General features: G+C 38.2%; 1 protein-coding gene across 2 annotated transcripts in view; it reads right to left on the bottom strand.

Annotated features, from left to right (window-relative positions):
• Positions 1–3880: 3880 nt before the first annotated feature.
• ezrb (ezrin b) overlaps positions 3881–16154 on the bottom strand; it is a 34772-nt gene continuing 22498 nt past the window's right edge. For both annotated transcript variants that reach the window (XM_088909542.1, XM_088909544.1), the window contains exons 8-14: positions 13926–14022; positions 11623–11786; positions 10095–10225; positions 9047–9207; positions 8246–8338; positions 6174–6419; positions 3881–5451 (exon numbers count right to left, since the gene is read on the bottom strand). In XM_088909542.1, the coding sequence (XP_088765668.1) occupies positions 5287–5451; positions 6174–6419; positions 8246–8338; positions 9047–9207; positions 10095–10225; positions 11623–11786; positions 13926–14022 (1057 nt within the window). In that variant the 3' untranslated portion in view covers positions 3881–5286. The remainder of the gene's footprint in view (positions 5452–6173; positions 6420–8245; positions 8339–9046; positions 9208–10094; positions 10226–11622; positions 11787–13925; positions 14023–16154) is intronic.

The raw sequence follows: 16154 nt of genomic DNA, 5'->3' as shown, positions 1-16154 counted from the left end.
TATATAGTTCATGGATGTAAATTGAAGAATAAGGGATAAAACTTTCCTACTGCAGAAAAGATGCTTTACAGTTTCTTTTAAAGGTAATTTAAACAGCACTGGAGAAAAAGCTGTGTAAAACGATAATGGGATAGCCAAAAACAGCAAGGAATATTAGTATTTCATTTTAAAATATGTGGAAACAAGTATATTGTGAAACTAAAAGCGCTACATTTGCTAACATCCCGAGTTACCAATAGCATGCTAAAGGAAAGGTCTAAGATTTGCACAATCCACAACAGAAACGCTACTGTATTTAAACATTTTTAATGTACTAGTAAGATTCATGCAAACATTTCCATTTCTGAAAAACCAAATTCGTGTTAATTTAATTTCTAAGTGCAGATAAGCGTGATGGTGCAGAGAGATTTAACGGTCCCATTTCCAGTTTCAGAGTTTTGAAATATTCCTGCTGGTGACCACAAATGACTCATCAAAACCTCAGAGAATGCAGAACATAACTTTCCTTTGCCTTTTAAACAGGATTTTCTCGTTCAGTTTGTTAATCCAATCACTATAAATGAGTACAATTATACAATTTTGTGCTCAAAATGTAAATAAACCTGACCGCAATATGTACCAGTTTGTCAGTTAATCTAAAGATGAACAAAACCAACCAGTCTATTAGTCATCGTCAAAGCATCACCACGAAATCAAGTAAATCTAAACATCTTAGTACACAATAGCTAGTATTTTATTGTTAGAGGTGAAGCCAAACCATGACACCCGATTTATACTGTAGGCTTACAGTATGTGAGTGGCAAGGGCTGTCCACATGAACCGTAACCATATCTTCCCCGGATAGCAGTGGCAAGAACCTCTCTCGGTCGATTCCGGTTGGCCGGGTACGCTCATTAACCGTCTTCTTATTTACCGGCGTCCCGACCCGGAAAACGACCGAGGCTGCTATCAGTCCTATTCCACTATAAACTTTCTCGTAATTTGTTGTGCAAGACGAAAACCTCTACCTCCGAATCGTCTTCTAAATGCTCATTGCTTTCTCTAAACTGTGAGGGCCCGTAAAAGAACAACGTCTGACTGCCACAGGAACTGCTTTTATACTGTAGGGCGCTAGAGTCTCCAGGTGCAGCTACTTCAGTGATTTCCCCGTGAGAATTTGAAAAATGTGACTCGCCTAAATGAGATAGCCCTGCCCCTTGGTGATTCACCCGTTCTCCCAACACCTGCTCTGCTAGTTTACTTTAATATAAATCTATAATTTAAAGATAGGTCGTTATTTCTAGATAGACCAGTTCTACAAACGAACCACAGTAATATATGCGATCGCATATTAGCATAACGTCGGATATTTTATCCTTATAGATTTTATAGCAGGATTGCGTGGTGGGGTGTCAGTTAATGTTACCGCCTCACGACTCTTGGATCCTGGGAGTGATCCTCAAGAGTTTTTGTGTTGTACTCAGCAGTAAACATGTAGAGGCACCAGTTCACCTGACCAGCATGTCTTTGGGGATGTAGGAGGACATATGTGCATCAAGCAAAAACCCATATGGTCATAGACAGAACACACAAACTCCCCATAGAATGCAGGCTGGACTAGAATCAAACTCAGGGATCTAAGAGCTGTGAAGCATCAGTGATAATCCCCACACTATATTATAATCATTCGATAACCAAACACTACTTAAGTCTTATTTTTCACAGGAATAAATTGCACTTATGATTACCTCATATAATGCGGCTGAAATACCATGAAAACGCCTTTCATGCAACATGCTTTTCCAGAGTAGTTTTGATTAAATATGCACTGTATGGCTTACTCTCTATGATTTTTACTTTACAATACACTACATAATGAGGTCTATATTCCTATAGTCTTTTTAACATCTATATCTCACACACCCCCTTCGCAGATTGTTTTTAAACAAGCGTTTGCCAGAAGCCCTGATGTGTAAGACCATCAGAAACAAATGCAGTCAATTGTTCAAAAAGTTAAATTTGAGTTCATTTAGATTTAAATAATATGAAAATGGTAAACAATAATGTTCTAAAGTGTTTTGACTGAAAACCTCACGTTCATGTTGTGCTACAATGATAAAATAATGATAAAAGCAAATTAAGTGTTAATAAGTGTAGTTATCTATATTTAAGTATATTTTAGGTATCTCAGCTTCTGTTGGAATAATGCATATTTAGATAGTAAAAATTTACATGACATTAAAAATATCTTTTACTGTATTACTGTTAACAGCAAGCTTTAGATGTTATGATTTTTACAAGCAGCACTTCAGTAATAGAAATTTCGTATCATTAACAAAGTGTAGAGTTGATAGCACTCAGGAGATTTAATTTACAGTATATTAAAGTTCTATCACAAGCAGTATACAGTCACAAAATGTTTAAATTGCAGTAGTAATCCTGCTCTAAACAAGAGCACCCACAGGTTCAGACATTTTGTGTCTGTGCTTAACTTAGATACGATCACTTTATTAACCATATACAATTTCTTGCATTAGGAAGTTGTCTTTTCGCATACCCCAGCATGCTTTCCATGAGACACACAGGCACACAGACGGGGAGAGAGAAGCTTGGGGTCAGAACGCAGTGTCAGCCATTTATACGGCACCCCTGGAGCAACTGGGGTTAAGGGCCTTGCTCAGAGGCCCAACAGAGTAGGATTCCTCTGCCAGCCTCGGGACTTGAACCGGCAGCTTTCCAGCCACTGGCGCAGATCCTTAGCCACAGTGCCAGAGTCAATGTAAATATAAATTCCATAAATAACTTAATTTTATGCAGGTAGCTCTCAATTTACATATTAACACATTAGCACTTTTATTTTAAGGAACAAGTATTCCATGCTAAAAAGAGACGTCCCCCTGCTCCCGCCCCTCACTCCTCCTCTCCAAGCTTGTTCTCCTGCTACTGTACATTACCTTTGCTTACTGCCCTGTCTTTCTCACACCTGAAGAAGGCTCCACGGCCAAAACGTTGCGTTTTCTTTCTTCTCTTTTCAGCATGGAATAACCCTATTGCTTGTTCCTTTGCAGCCTACTCCTGCTGACGCAGCTACCCACCTGAACTTTTATTTTAATGCATATTTAGAATACACAATACTTCAAGGTTCAGGACAAATTAGCTGTCACTTTAACAGGCTTGGAACCAGCCAGCAACAGACAACATCAAAATGTGTTTGAGACGGTTAGCTGATCATACCCAGTTGCGCATTGGGGTGAATAGCTGTAAGAATAACAGTTGGGTGATGCAGAGAGCTGGGCAATCTCCGAGTGTTCTTCCAGACACCATGCCGCCTGCTCACATTAACTAAAGAAAACAATAAAAGACCTTTGTCTTAGTCAGTACCCAATGTTTATGCTGTATAATATCTAAAATAAAATCAATAAGTCTCTGCTCCGTGGTAAAAAAAAAATCCTGAAAACAAAATTCAATGCAAAGGATTTATCTTAGATTATATATCTTAGATTGTCAACCTATAAAATGATTAAATAAAAAAGTCTACAAATCAATAATCAACTAAACCCCTAAATGTGAAAAGGTCCAATTTGCTTCTGAGGTAAAATAATACAATTTAAAAGAATCAGTGTGGACATACCTTCTTAGAAAAGCTTAACTTGTCTTGTTAATGAGGGCTGTAATGTTAAATTATAGTAAGAGAACACATATAAGCAAGCCAAACTCACAACAGAAATCTAAAAAATTCTGAACTGTAACAGTTTTGTTCCACAGATCCACTGAAATCTTAAGAACCCTCATGTGCAAGTTAAAGCTGCCAGTTTGGTAACTCGTCTGCCATCTTGATGTCCAAATCAGGAAGTTCAATTGTACTCTATACAACTAAAGGCTATGAGATTAATCCAGACAGTTTTCTTGCAGATCTTTATTGCCAATATATCAAAGAACAGCTTATTAAAACATTTGTCACGTTTAGATACAAGTAACACAGTACAGTAGGAAAGCAGTGCTGCCTGTACCTTGTGACAGTGCTTACATTTTCTGTAACTACACCATTTTCAAAAAGGGTAAATTAGCCAAACATAATGAAAAGACAGCATTGTGGCATTCTCAATCTTCACGACAGAATCAATCAGGGGGAAAGCATTTCAGCTAACATCCAAGAAGGCTGGTCAGTGCTATTATTCAGTACACACGCTCCTCCCTATATGCATATACATTTCTCTTTGTGTTGGTAGACGTACAAATCCGATTTTCAAAAGTGTCTTTTGCATTGGTCTCTCATTACTGTACAACGATTAGTCATGTGCAAAAAGGTGAAAAAAAAAGTATGTGAAGCCTTCGGTTTTGGAGTCTTTTTCCCCCCGAAACGCCAATACACTAAATTGCAAAAACAATCAGAAATCTAACTAGAAATTTGCTAAATGTATATAAAGAGTTACATGCAGGTTGAATATTTTATTTAAAAAAGTAATAATTTACAAATTTCTTTAAGTGATCTAAAGTATACGTAAAACAAAACTATAATTAATTTGGTTGATAGAGGAACTTTATTATACAGCTTTAATATTGTAGTAAGATAGCAAAAATATACAAAGCAAGATGAAATACCCATTTATTTCTCTTGGTATAACCCATATATAAATACTAATCTATTAATGATTATCCATTATCTCAATATTAAATATATGGATGGAAGTGTGTTCAAACATAATGGGGAAAAAAAAAACTTGTACACTCTCTTGAACGTATAGGTAATGAATAATAGGTTTATACTGCTTACTTCTCGTCTTATTCTGAGTGGTCCCTGCAAAGACATCACCCTTTTCAAACTCCAGTTTCAATCCAATGAAAAGACATTAAACAATGGATTTATAGTACACACAGAAAATCATTGTGTACATTACAGAATGCTGCTCTGCTGCTCAGCAATAGCTTTCAGATTCTACTTATTTTATGGCACACTATTGGTCTTTAACGTGAATTATTTAAAAACTAACCCTCCCATCAAAAACAGATATAGCATTAAGATTTAGATTGTTCCTAAAATATGCAAAACAAGGTTTGGCACCGAAATGATATAAAATTTCAACACAAGATTGTGCAATCAATTAATTATAAGCCCTTATGTGCCCGTTATCACCAAAGCTGGTTTGCATTTGTACTGGAAAATTGTTCTCTTAATGCAGATGATTGTTGATGAGTAGTGGTTATGGATCTAGGAAGATCGAGAAGCTCCTACAGTGACCACTCAGAAATCGGAAAGGTTGGAGATCTGCGCACTTTCCCGGGGGCCTGTGGCTGCCCTCAATGGCTTTACAAAGCCTCAAACTCGTCGATCCTCTGCTTGGTGTTGCCTTGCCGGATCTGTCGCAGCGTTTTGTACTTATCGCGGCCAGCCCTCACGTTCTCGGTGTGGATCAGGTCGTTCTGGGTCTTCATAGTGTCATCTCTGGCCTGGGCAAGCTCTGAACTTAAAGCCTAAGGGGAGAAAAAATCTTCATTAGAAGAAAGAGCACCAGGTCGAGAAGAGGGTTTCTTACGTGACGGTTGTCCGTCATGGAAAGAGGAAAACCCATACAGTAACTCTCAAATTGTGATACATTGTTATAAATGATCTGCATCTTTTGAATATTAAGAATAGCAGCATTAAAGCAGATAAGATTATGTCTTAACCCACAAGCACCACAAAACAGTAAATGGGAAACACATAGAAAAAGGAATCAGAATGAGCTGGGAGATGGGAGAAATTAGAAGGATTAATGTTATGTGCAGCTATATTTTGTCAAATAAAGATAAAACTAAGAATTGTATAATTTAATGACTACTTTATGAATGTAAATGAAGTTTATAAATTCAAATATAAAGGATATTCTCACTCCAAGAAATATAAATATGAAATAATATATAAATGTGTATATGAATATGCATCTACACCTTTTAGATGCATTGATTATGCATTAAGTGTGTAATCCTTGCTTGTTTTGGGCGAGGGATGTGGGGGGTGAAGGGGATCTGTTTTTTTGTGTCATTTTCTATTTTATAACTTTACTATTTAAATGATTACTGTGTATATTGGACGGCAATAAAAAACAAATATTAAGAAAAAAATATCCTGAAAAAGTTAGCTGCTGTAGCAATGCACAGCGTTTGAATGCTTGCTAATCTTTGCCAAATTACAGCCCAGCGGCACCTTTACTCACCAGCAGTTGTTTGTGCACGCGCTCGTTTTTCACGGCCTCGGTGATCCGCTCCTCCTCGTGGCGGTGGTCATTGATGCCCTCAGTCTGCAGGTCGGCGCTGTATGTGCTGTTGTTCTCCTCCCCGTCGTCCTGCTCATTTTCATCCATGTGCTCGTAGACCGGGGGAGGGGGAGGAGGAGGAGGGGCGCTCATTACCATGTGCAGCTCCTCTTTGGTCTTCATCAGGTCATCCTGGGCTTCCTTAGCCTGAGGAAAGGAAAGGTCACTCCGTTTATGATAATTACAACTTAAATACGCCTTTGCTTCTAAAGAGCCTATACTTTATAGGAATACATTAAGAATGACAAAATACACCACAATGTTAAACAAATTGGTTGATACACTGGTACATTTTACAACGTACAGTAAGTCTATTAGGTATACAGTTCTCTTGTTAATAGCAATGCTATCATACGTCTTAATTTTCATATACTAACTGCTAGTTAACAGTTTTGTGTGGCCACGATCTTCTAAATTCACAACAACTGACACTCTTCATATCAGTGGCTGAAATCAATTGTAAACCTGTGGAATTGCTGCCTCAAATTATCAGTTTTTGAAGACTTTCTATTATGACAAATCTGTATTGAACTGTCCATTGGTAGACTAGTCTTCCCATTATGATAGCCTAAGTGAGGTGCATTGTTATAACAATCTCTGTCTGCATACTGATGTTTCACTTGTTTTTTGTGCTGCTGTGGCTTTATTTCCTCCCCTCCGTATTTCTTGTACAAAAGGTTTAAAACTGAAATTTCTTGGCTAAATGAACATCATTTTGAAAAGAATAGAAAGGCAAATAAGTTTGTTTGATGTCTGCCTTTCACCTCTTGCAGATTTTAAACTACTTCCCTATTAGTATTTCCATGAGAAAATCCTTGACCTTGCATTGTTCCTTTATTTAGTGCCACAGAACAGAATGTTCTCAGAGTGCTATACAGCACGGTTCAAGCGTCACAAAAGAAAGGTGGCAGGTTCTTAGGAAAGCAAGAAACACGGGTTGTAACAACCTCTAAAGGAACAGGTCTGTAATCATGTTTCCACAGACGTCCTAAAGTAAGGCTAAAAAGACCGTAATAAATAGGTTGAATAAGACCACTTTTATTGTGAAATTCACCTCAGCTTACATCTGGAGAATGATGTAATAGAAAGGTTTGTATTAAAGTGGAGAAATAAAAGCTACTGAAAAAAATATTAGATCATGGCAAAAGTAGTATATACAGAAAGACAGGCGCTAATCATTCATATTTATGAGACTCTTGTTTTTAAATGTACTGTAGGTATCGGACCTAGAATAATTAATTTTTTTTATCAATTGGAATTTGTCAGAGCATGTCAATTGTGATTATAAAAGTAAGCATGCTTCAATAAGACGTGTCTATCAAAGAAATTTAGATGCTTATTAATAATGGATTTCACCTCAGAGAAATACATCTTTAAGGAATATATACAGGAAAATATCTGGGTTTATATAACAATTTCAGCTTCTAAGACAAGAAATACTGTTTCACTATGTACATTTAATACAAATGTTACTATAGTATAAACACTCAAAACTGTAGTACACACATTTTCAATCATGATTCAGACTGTTGTCTGTTGTTCAAAACCTTTTCCTCGTTAGAAGTGCATTTAATCTGTGTTCATTCAGACTATTTGTGAAAGGGGTAGTTGCCTTGTACCAATAGCTGCAAACTACCTGGACTGCCTGGGCACAGTGAGCCTTTAAAAATTCTTAGAGAATGTAGTAAGCAGAGTCTGTGTAGTAGTCAACACAGGATCAACAGTTTCGACACCATTCTTGAGGTACAGCCTCAAACATTGACAGTGCTGACTGTTAAGTTGATGTGCTGCAAGTAAATCTTACATTTCTGTGTTCTCTAATTACCCAAAGATTATTTAAAATATTTTCTTATTAAAAATGCTTTAGCTTGAGCTGCTTGAGCTCTTTGCCGGCAGAGTGAAGACAGGAAGTAGCCCCCTGCTGTTGAGAAGCAAACCGTCAGCGCCCTGCAGTGCTGAGCGTCTTTACTCACCCTGTGCTGCCATGTGTCGGCCTCCTCTTCCTTGCGCCTCTTAGCCTCCTCCAGCAAAGAAATCCTGGCTGTGTATTCTGCCAGTTCCGCAGCCTATGGAAAAAACATTTTGCTTATCGGGGCCCTCACTTTAGTGTGTTTCTGGATTCCGTTTTCAAGTTAAAAGTGCTAAACCTCTGCCGATCATGAAACAAGATGAACTCCTCTTCACCCTCTATCGCAGCCGCCATCATTGCCTCAACAATCCCTCAAGCAAAGCTTGCAGGTGACGCCGATCCACAGATTTCAGTGCTGCCGTATCATAATGTAGTCTACAGTAGATTTTTACCTGCTGTGGACGTATTTTCACTAGAAGTCAAATAATACTCGCAGACCCTACATAAATTCATGCTGACATTTTTAAAATAACTGTACAATGGCTAAAAGCATTCCAATTGGTAATAAGGATCCTAAACCCAGAGAGAAGTCAATCTTTTTCACAATTGGACCCCAATGATGACTTAATGACTGTATATGTTTTTAAGGGAGGTTAGAAAATAAAAACAAAAGACAAAAAGCCGGGAGCTACACATTTCCATAATGTAAGAATCATTTCAGCTTCATTATTTCTTTTGCTCCAAAAAAGTGAACTATGTGACATGCTATGTGCTTCTCAAGGACAGATCAGAAAAGAGAGATTGCTTGGCAGATGTCAGAAAGCAAAACTTCCAAGTCAAATGCCAAATTTAAGAGAATACTCAAGGAAACCAGACGGCAAACAGGACGTGTGCAGTTCCCTGCTGGCGGAGGAAACCTGCTCACCAGCTGCTCCTGGCTCTTCATCTGGTCCTCAGCCTGCCTGGCCAGCTCCTCCTTGGCGAGGAGGGCAGCCTGGCGCTCGGCCTCCAGCCGCGCGGCGTCCTCCTCCGCCCTCCTCCTCTCATGCTCCAGCTGCATGGCCCTCTGCATCTGCTCCTGCAGGTCTGCAAAAGCGCACACAGACCCGTGAGACCGCGCCGCTGTGCCCCCACAGGCTTCGGGAGGGGACATGGTGGGCTTCCCACTCGTTCTGGCGCAGCACAGCGGAATGTGCTTCCAGGTGGGAACTGGGCCAGGTGACACCACTGAAACTGGAGTTTCTGGCTCAGTTTTACTGGATTTACAATTTAATGTGCAAGGATACTTGCGTATAGCAGTCTCAACCATATTTACAGCACATTGGACCAAATACTAGAGCTGTAACCAGCACAAGTGTTAGGAATCTAATAAATTAAATTATAATAAAAAGGGGGGCTACTTCATAAGGCAGATGCAGTAAGTCTGATAAAAATAATATTTTGTACTTGCACAGGAGCAGTGAGGGCATAATGCTGTCAGACAAGTTACCAAAATCCTCCGTGTGACTAAAAGGCAATAAAACAGTATGTTCAAGGAGACAATCCTGTCAAGGAAACTACAAGAATTTGTTGGGTTTTTTTACCCCAAATGGGACACGGTAGTGGGAAAAAAATATTCCAAAAACAGGTGGCCCACAGAATTTACCAGATCGCTTGATCAGATAGATTTCTGATGCATATGTCTACTTTGGGAAAGTAATGGCTTGGCCAGGCCCTCTCCTCTGTATATCACTGTAGTACAGTAAAAGAATACCAATAGCAAACCTGTGACTCGTGTACCCCAGTGTTTTAAATTGCATAATTACCTTACTTAATTTTTAACACCATAAACATCACAAGGCATAAATGTGAAGCCACAATTTTAATGCTTATTTTTTCACAAAAGACTAAAAAAAAAAACTTCAAATTTTTTTTGCAACCCATACAGAGATAGCAGACATATAGACACTTTCTAGACAGTCCATGGCCCTTACCTTTCTCTGCCTTCCTGGTCTTCTCCTCAAACTGGTGCAGCCTTAACATCAGCTCCTGCTTCTCCCGCTCCATCTGCTCCTTCTCCTTTTCTATGGCCTCCCTTTTCTTCTTCTCGTTCTCCAGCTGGGCTCTGCAGATAAGAAACCCCAGCATTGACAAAGCACCAGGACACAATAAATCCAGAAAGTGACAGGTGCTAACACACACACAACAAATTAAATGCACCCCTGTATAAAGAGTGCAGGGTGCTGCTGAGACCACACTCTCCCACCAACTGGGGTTTTTAGTTGTTCTTGGTTGGACTTGAGGGACACTGGTGACCATCAGGTTCATCTCCACAGCAGTGCTGATGTAGCTCCACACCGACAGTCACTTTTGCCACCCTTGTGCTCTCATTCATTGCAATTAAGTGTATTTTCAATCTAATGAAGGATTTTTAAAAAAAGAACAATTCTAATGTATTCGGCTTACTGTACATCAGTCTAATAAGATTTTCACCAACCATTTTTATTTTCCAACACTAACCAAGACGTCAAATGCTATTACTACTTATAATAATATAAAACCTGACTCACAATTCAGGCCAATAATAAGATGAGATTAAGCTAAACAGGTTGTTACTAAAGGTTGTTGTGGTGAGTAATCAAATTCTGGTACGCACACAATTAATAATAACAACTCTATTAAAATTATCCTTTGAAGAAAAATATATAATGCTGCCATACTCCAATTTTCAGACAGTACTAATCTTTGTAAGCTATACGTCCAATGTAGAAAAAGTCTTACTATTACTCATTACACTTACCATATTAAAATCATACTACTAAATAGTTATGAGCCATACAGGCAGCAAGTAAAAGCTCAAATGCAACCAGCGTCCTATTTATTTTCTGAAAGGGTAGACAAAATGAAGGAATGAATATGTATCCATACCTTCTATACATAAATACAGTTTTAAGCTGCTCATGAATTATTGAGATGATCAATATACAAATACATTTCTCATCTTACAATTGTATTGTCACAATACAATTTATTGTATGTCATTTACTCAATTATCTTTGAGGAGGAAAAACTAATATTTTCAATCTGTGGACTCAGTGCAAATATTAGTAAAGAAAACTATGTTGAGCATTTACACAATGAGTACACGCAAACAAGAAAAGGGACACTGTTCGTGAACGGTTGAATAGATCATCTAGTCTGCTGTGTGTATGCTTGAAGAATGGCACGCAGAAAATGTGTCAATCACAAATGTATATTCCCCAAATGAAACTCAAGGATACAAAGGCAAGATTTTTATCCAACAGTGCAGTATTAAAGTCCTGAGCTGGAAGCTACCAGTGAGTGGCTAAGGACTAAAGAATAAAAAAAATAAGACCTAAAGACTAAATGTTAATGATTCTAATTAGGCTAATGACTTATAAATAATTTTCCTCACTTAGTATTAAATGAAAAGTGGCTCCTAGTGAATTGTATGGTGAGAGGTGAATCGGGATCTAGAGAGACAGAACAAGCGCACAGTACCTCTCCAGCTGTCTCTGGTGCTTTTCCTCACGGGCCTGGGCCTTCATCTGTTGAACCTCGATGGTGTCAGGCTTCCGGCGGCGCATGTATAGCTCATGATTCCCCATGCACAGCTGCAGGATGCGCTTGTTGATTCGCAGACGGGGAGCGTAGAACACAAAGTCCTGAGAGACACGCAGAGCAAATACACAAATTAAAGGCGACAAACGATGAGCCTTTATTCAGGCCTGCCTGAATTCCCACCTTCATGTTTCACCTTCCCACCTTTCAATGTTTATTCCCAATTCAAACTTAAACATGCCTCTGAAATTCTTATATTGCACTTACACCTGTTACCACAGGACAAATACTGTATGGCTACAGATCCAAGTTTTTACTTCCAGTCAAAGAGATCACATCTAAATACCAAATCAGCTTATTTAAACTGGGATATGAACCACGAATCTCCACACTACTATCAAGATATTGAACTGGCGATGTAATGCTCCTGTTGGCAATTAAAATACCTTCTGGATATTTCCTTTAACTTTTCTTGATTAAAGGCACAAATTCAATCAGCTGTTGTCCAATGGTATTTGTCCAGACAGCATACTACACAAGCCTGATGATCTGGAGTAATAGATTTCAAGATCACACATCGGCAGAAAAGATTTCATTATTACGCCTTTTGATGCTTAAATTGTAACCAATATATAGTAAATGAAAAGCTTGTAGAGCTCTCAGGCACCAGCTTGTGAAGAGCATTTCTCTCCCATGTCCTTCAGGTGGCACTCTTGTACTGCAGCATTCAAAACATGCTCCTACTATCTCCAGCCAGACCAGTTACTAAAAGTAAGCAGTATGTTTGGAAACGATTTTGTCGTTTCAGTGTTTGAGGCATGGGGGAAAAAATGAAAATCTGATGACAGGACTAAACCAGCCTGCCATTGCTTTTAACACAGTTTATTAAAACTGATCAATGGTTTTAAAAAAATCTCATTATTCATAAAATCTTCTGTTATTTCTGAACATTTATCAGATCTGATGGTAGTAGTGGAACAACTGTGCAAATATAGCACATACAGAATTCAAACAGATATTAAAGGACACTGACAATTTACTATTTACAAAAATACTATAACAAGCCCTTTGCATTAAGAACCAGAAGAGACTGGTTAATTGATGACAAAACCTCTACCCTCTGAGAGGGATAGGAAATGTCACCTGTGCTCTGACCCTAAGCCACTGTACTTTACTGGCTAAACTGATATGGTTTGGAGTCATTACAATTCTGCTTGTTCAGTTGAATAGCTGTAATCTTCTCTTTTAGGTAAAGTCATAAGACTCCTGGTACATAAAGAGCCGATAAAGTCTGCATATTCATAGCATTCCCAAGGTATCCCACATGAACAGCAAGCGAACTACCACATCAAATGCCCTATCTGTAAAAAGCACATTTTGGACCATGGCCAGGTTACTGTTGACATTGTGAAATAGACTTGCCATTGTGTCAGCTGATCACATGGATATTTGAAGAGAACAGCAGCAAAAGCAGTTATTTGTATATGACACCAACATGTTTACGCGTTTTTATCCAAATCGTGCTCATATTCTAGATGACAGTTTTGTAGAGATTTTCAAGTCTTAGAAACCCTAATGATCGCCCCTTCCTAAATAAGGAATGATTGCCCACATTTCTATGGAAACTTCAGTACACCAGACTTTAAAAGAATCTGTAGGCCCTTCAGCAAAGCTGCTTTAAAGCCGTAAGAATCATGGATGTAATAGTTTTTACTTGAACTGAAGAACAGGACTTTCTAGTTTATAAATATCTATATTTACTAACTTGAAATGCTTTCAGCATTCATTTTAGGAAATAAAGTAACTGCAATTACTGTCTTAATTCATGTTGCTGAAATTACTTCCCACTCTCAGCAGTGCAGGTTACTAATTCACAAGGACACCCTTCATCAAGTAAAAAGAAAAAGCATTTTATGGATTTCAATGTGCTTTTTTCCCCAGTTTTCCACATTGTTTCCCATTCCCAGTATCTGTGGCATGTTCAGCACCTTTCACTGCTGAGCAGTGAGTTTTTCTCACTGTTGGACTCGTTTAACAGAATAACTGAAGGTCAGGCCTGTGATATGCAGAAATACATCGCTACATACAGTATCTGAATACAACTTCATGCATAACCTACAGCTCTTCTACATATTTCCTGCATTCTACAGAAATATTACATAGATAAAATATGTAGTAATCCTTATTTGTACAGACCACCTGCCTTGTGTTGTTGAATTGTCCAAAAAAAGTATTTTACTTACTGGAGACTTTTTGTCAATGGGTTTTATAATAAACTTCTTGTCATTGAAGGAGATGTTCCTAATTTCACTCCAGGGAAATCCAATCTTTGGAGTCAGTCTGGAAGAAGCAAATTAAAATTAAAACCTAAAAAAGGGCTAAGAAAATCATGCCAAATACATAAAATATAATAAGGACTTATGTACTCCACGGGAAGGGGGCAAACGCACTCATGATTATACAAGAAGTAATTCATTATGAAAGACACACACTTCTTTAAGAGAACACAGGTTATAAAAGTTTTCAAAAAGCCTTGAACATCCAATTCATACTGAACAAAACTGAGTTCTACATATGCCTTAGCTTGTAATATCATCATGACACTCGATATCATTATTTATTAGTTTGATAGCCAAGCTTTTCATTTCAATATACATTTCCCAATTATATTTCCCTTTGTGACATTTCCAAACACAGCTAATCTGAGATGTTCCCCCAAAGGAAATTAAACGAGCAGTAAATTCCAGAGTCCGGGGTGTGGCTTATCAAGGCACAGTGGTACTGTAGCTCTTTAATTACACTACTTCAGAGTTTAGTTCTTAAACACCTTCCAGGATCATCTTGTTTTTTCAAAAGCTTAAATAGCCCTTATTCCCTAAGGAATTCTGGAAATGAACCATACTTGAAATGAAAAATGCATAATATTAGGATGCCATGAATTACACTGCATTATTAGATTATTAGATTCACTATCCCATTTCACCCCTATACAGGTAAACTTTTATGCCACCTGCATCATGAAACCAAATATAAAGGCACCTGTCAAATGTTTCAACATTCAATTTGTAGTTAATGACAAACATAAGCTAAAATTAGAAAGCATGGTGACGGAGTGGTTCACATTGTTGTCTCATAGCATTGCAGCACCGGTTTCAGTTAATAGAGTAGTATCTGAATGGAGTTTGTATGTTCTCCTCGTGTTCACATGGGTTTCCTCCCACAGTCCAAAGACACGCTGGTATGTTAACTGACGTCAGGGACAACTGGCCCTGGTGTGAATGTGTTTGTCTGTGTCTGTCTGCCCTGTGATGGACTGGCTGCCCAACCAGGGGGTGTCCTGCCTTGTGATGGTTGCTTGCCGAGACAGGCTCTGTCTTCCAAAGAACAGTGGATAGATCAACTAAAAGTCTGACCATTTTGTTCTTGATTTTTAAGGGCGCACAACTGGTAAAAAAAAAACCTCGAAGTGTGAAACTCCATAAAGCGCAGTCTAAGTATCCCTTCAGCTATAGTTTAACTTATCTGGGCAGTATACCTATACTGTAAGATGAATGTAGCTGCACAATTCTATCTTTGTTCATAAAATAGTTACGCCACCAAACAGAATGGTAGGCCTTAAAAAAGAGAAATACTAAAAACAAGTATGTCCAGTCTTTAAAGAGTTAAGATAAGCAAGATTGTTTTCTCTCAGGAAGGAGCATTGTATGACTCCTGGCGCACACAGGGGCTGGTTTTATGCTAGCCCCACATTCTGGAACGCTGTACAGCTTGATAAACCAGTCTGGGTATCCATGGTGACTACTGAGGGCATGTGGGAGAGAGACATTCATTATACCGCTCTCTCAAAAGTGGCTGTTACGCTAAAAAGAGATGGACAAATCTGTAGTTAGCTGACTAAGGGTTACTGATCTTCCAGAATGTGCCCTTCGCCACTGAAGGGAAGCATTAGCTTTTCACATCCATGTTCAAATTTATTAAAGTATCCATAACAATATTTGGGCGGCCTTAATGTTTACACACAATGACTTACATTTTTAAAATTAAAATATATTGATCCATTTTGCCCTCTTGAGATAAATCAAATTGAAGGCAAATACACTATGAACCCTAAATATACTTTAAATACACTTTCTGTATCAGAAACAGCATCTTGTTTGTAAACTCCATACATCCTAATTTAAAAACTTGTAGTTGTGAATATCTGTAGAAGTAAAAGAAGGCCTTCTTCAAAATTCTGCTCTTCATTGTGGCATAGATATAAAGCATTTTAAACATATCAAGTTCGCAATGTGACATAAAAATGTGATATAAAACCCAATTAGCCAACAACAATGAATTTGAATTTAATTTTGGACAAACCCACCAAACAGAAATTTTAAATGATTGCAAGTTATCCCTTAAGTCCTTAACATTGTATCTCCATGGAAATGGAAAGAGCTTCAGAATAAGAGGAAAAAATGTTTTAAAAGCCT

Source organism: Atractosteus spatula, chromosome 2 (assembly GCF_055471065.1).
Source record: "Atractosteus spatula isolate fAtrSpa1 chromosome 2, fAtrSpa1.hap1, whole genome shotgun sequence".
NCBI lineage: Eukaryota > Metazoa > Chordata > Actinopteri > Semionotiformes > Lepisosteidae > Atractosteus > Atractosteus spatula.
The sequence above is the reverse complement of the archived record's forward strand: the minus strand, read 5'-3'. Positions and strand labels throughout refer to the sequence as shown.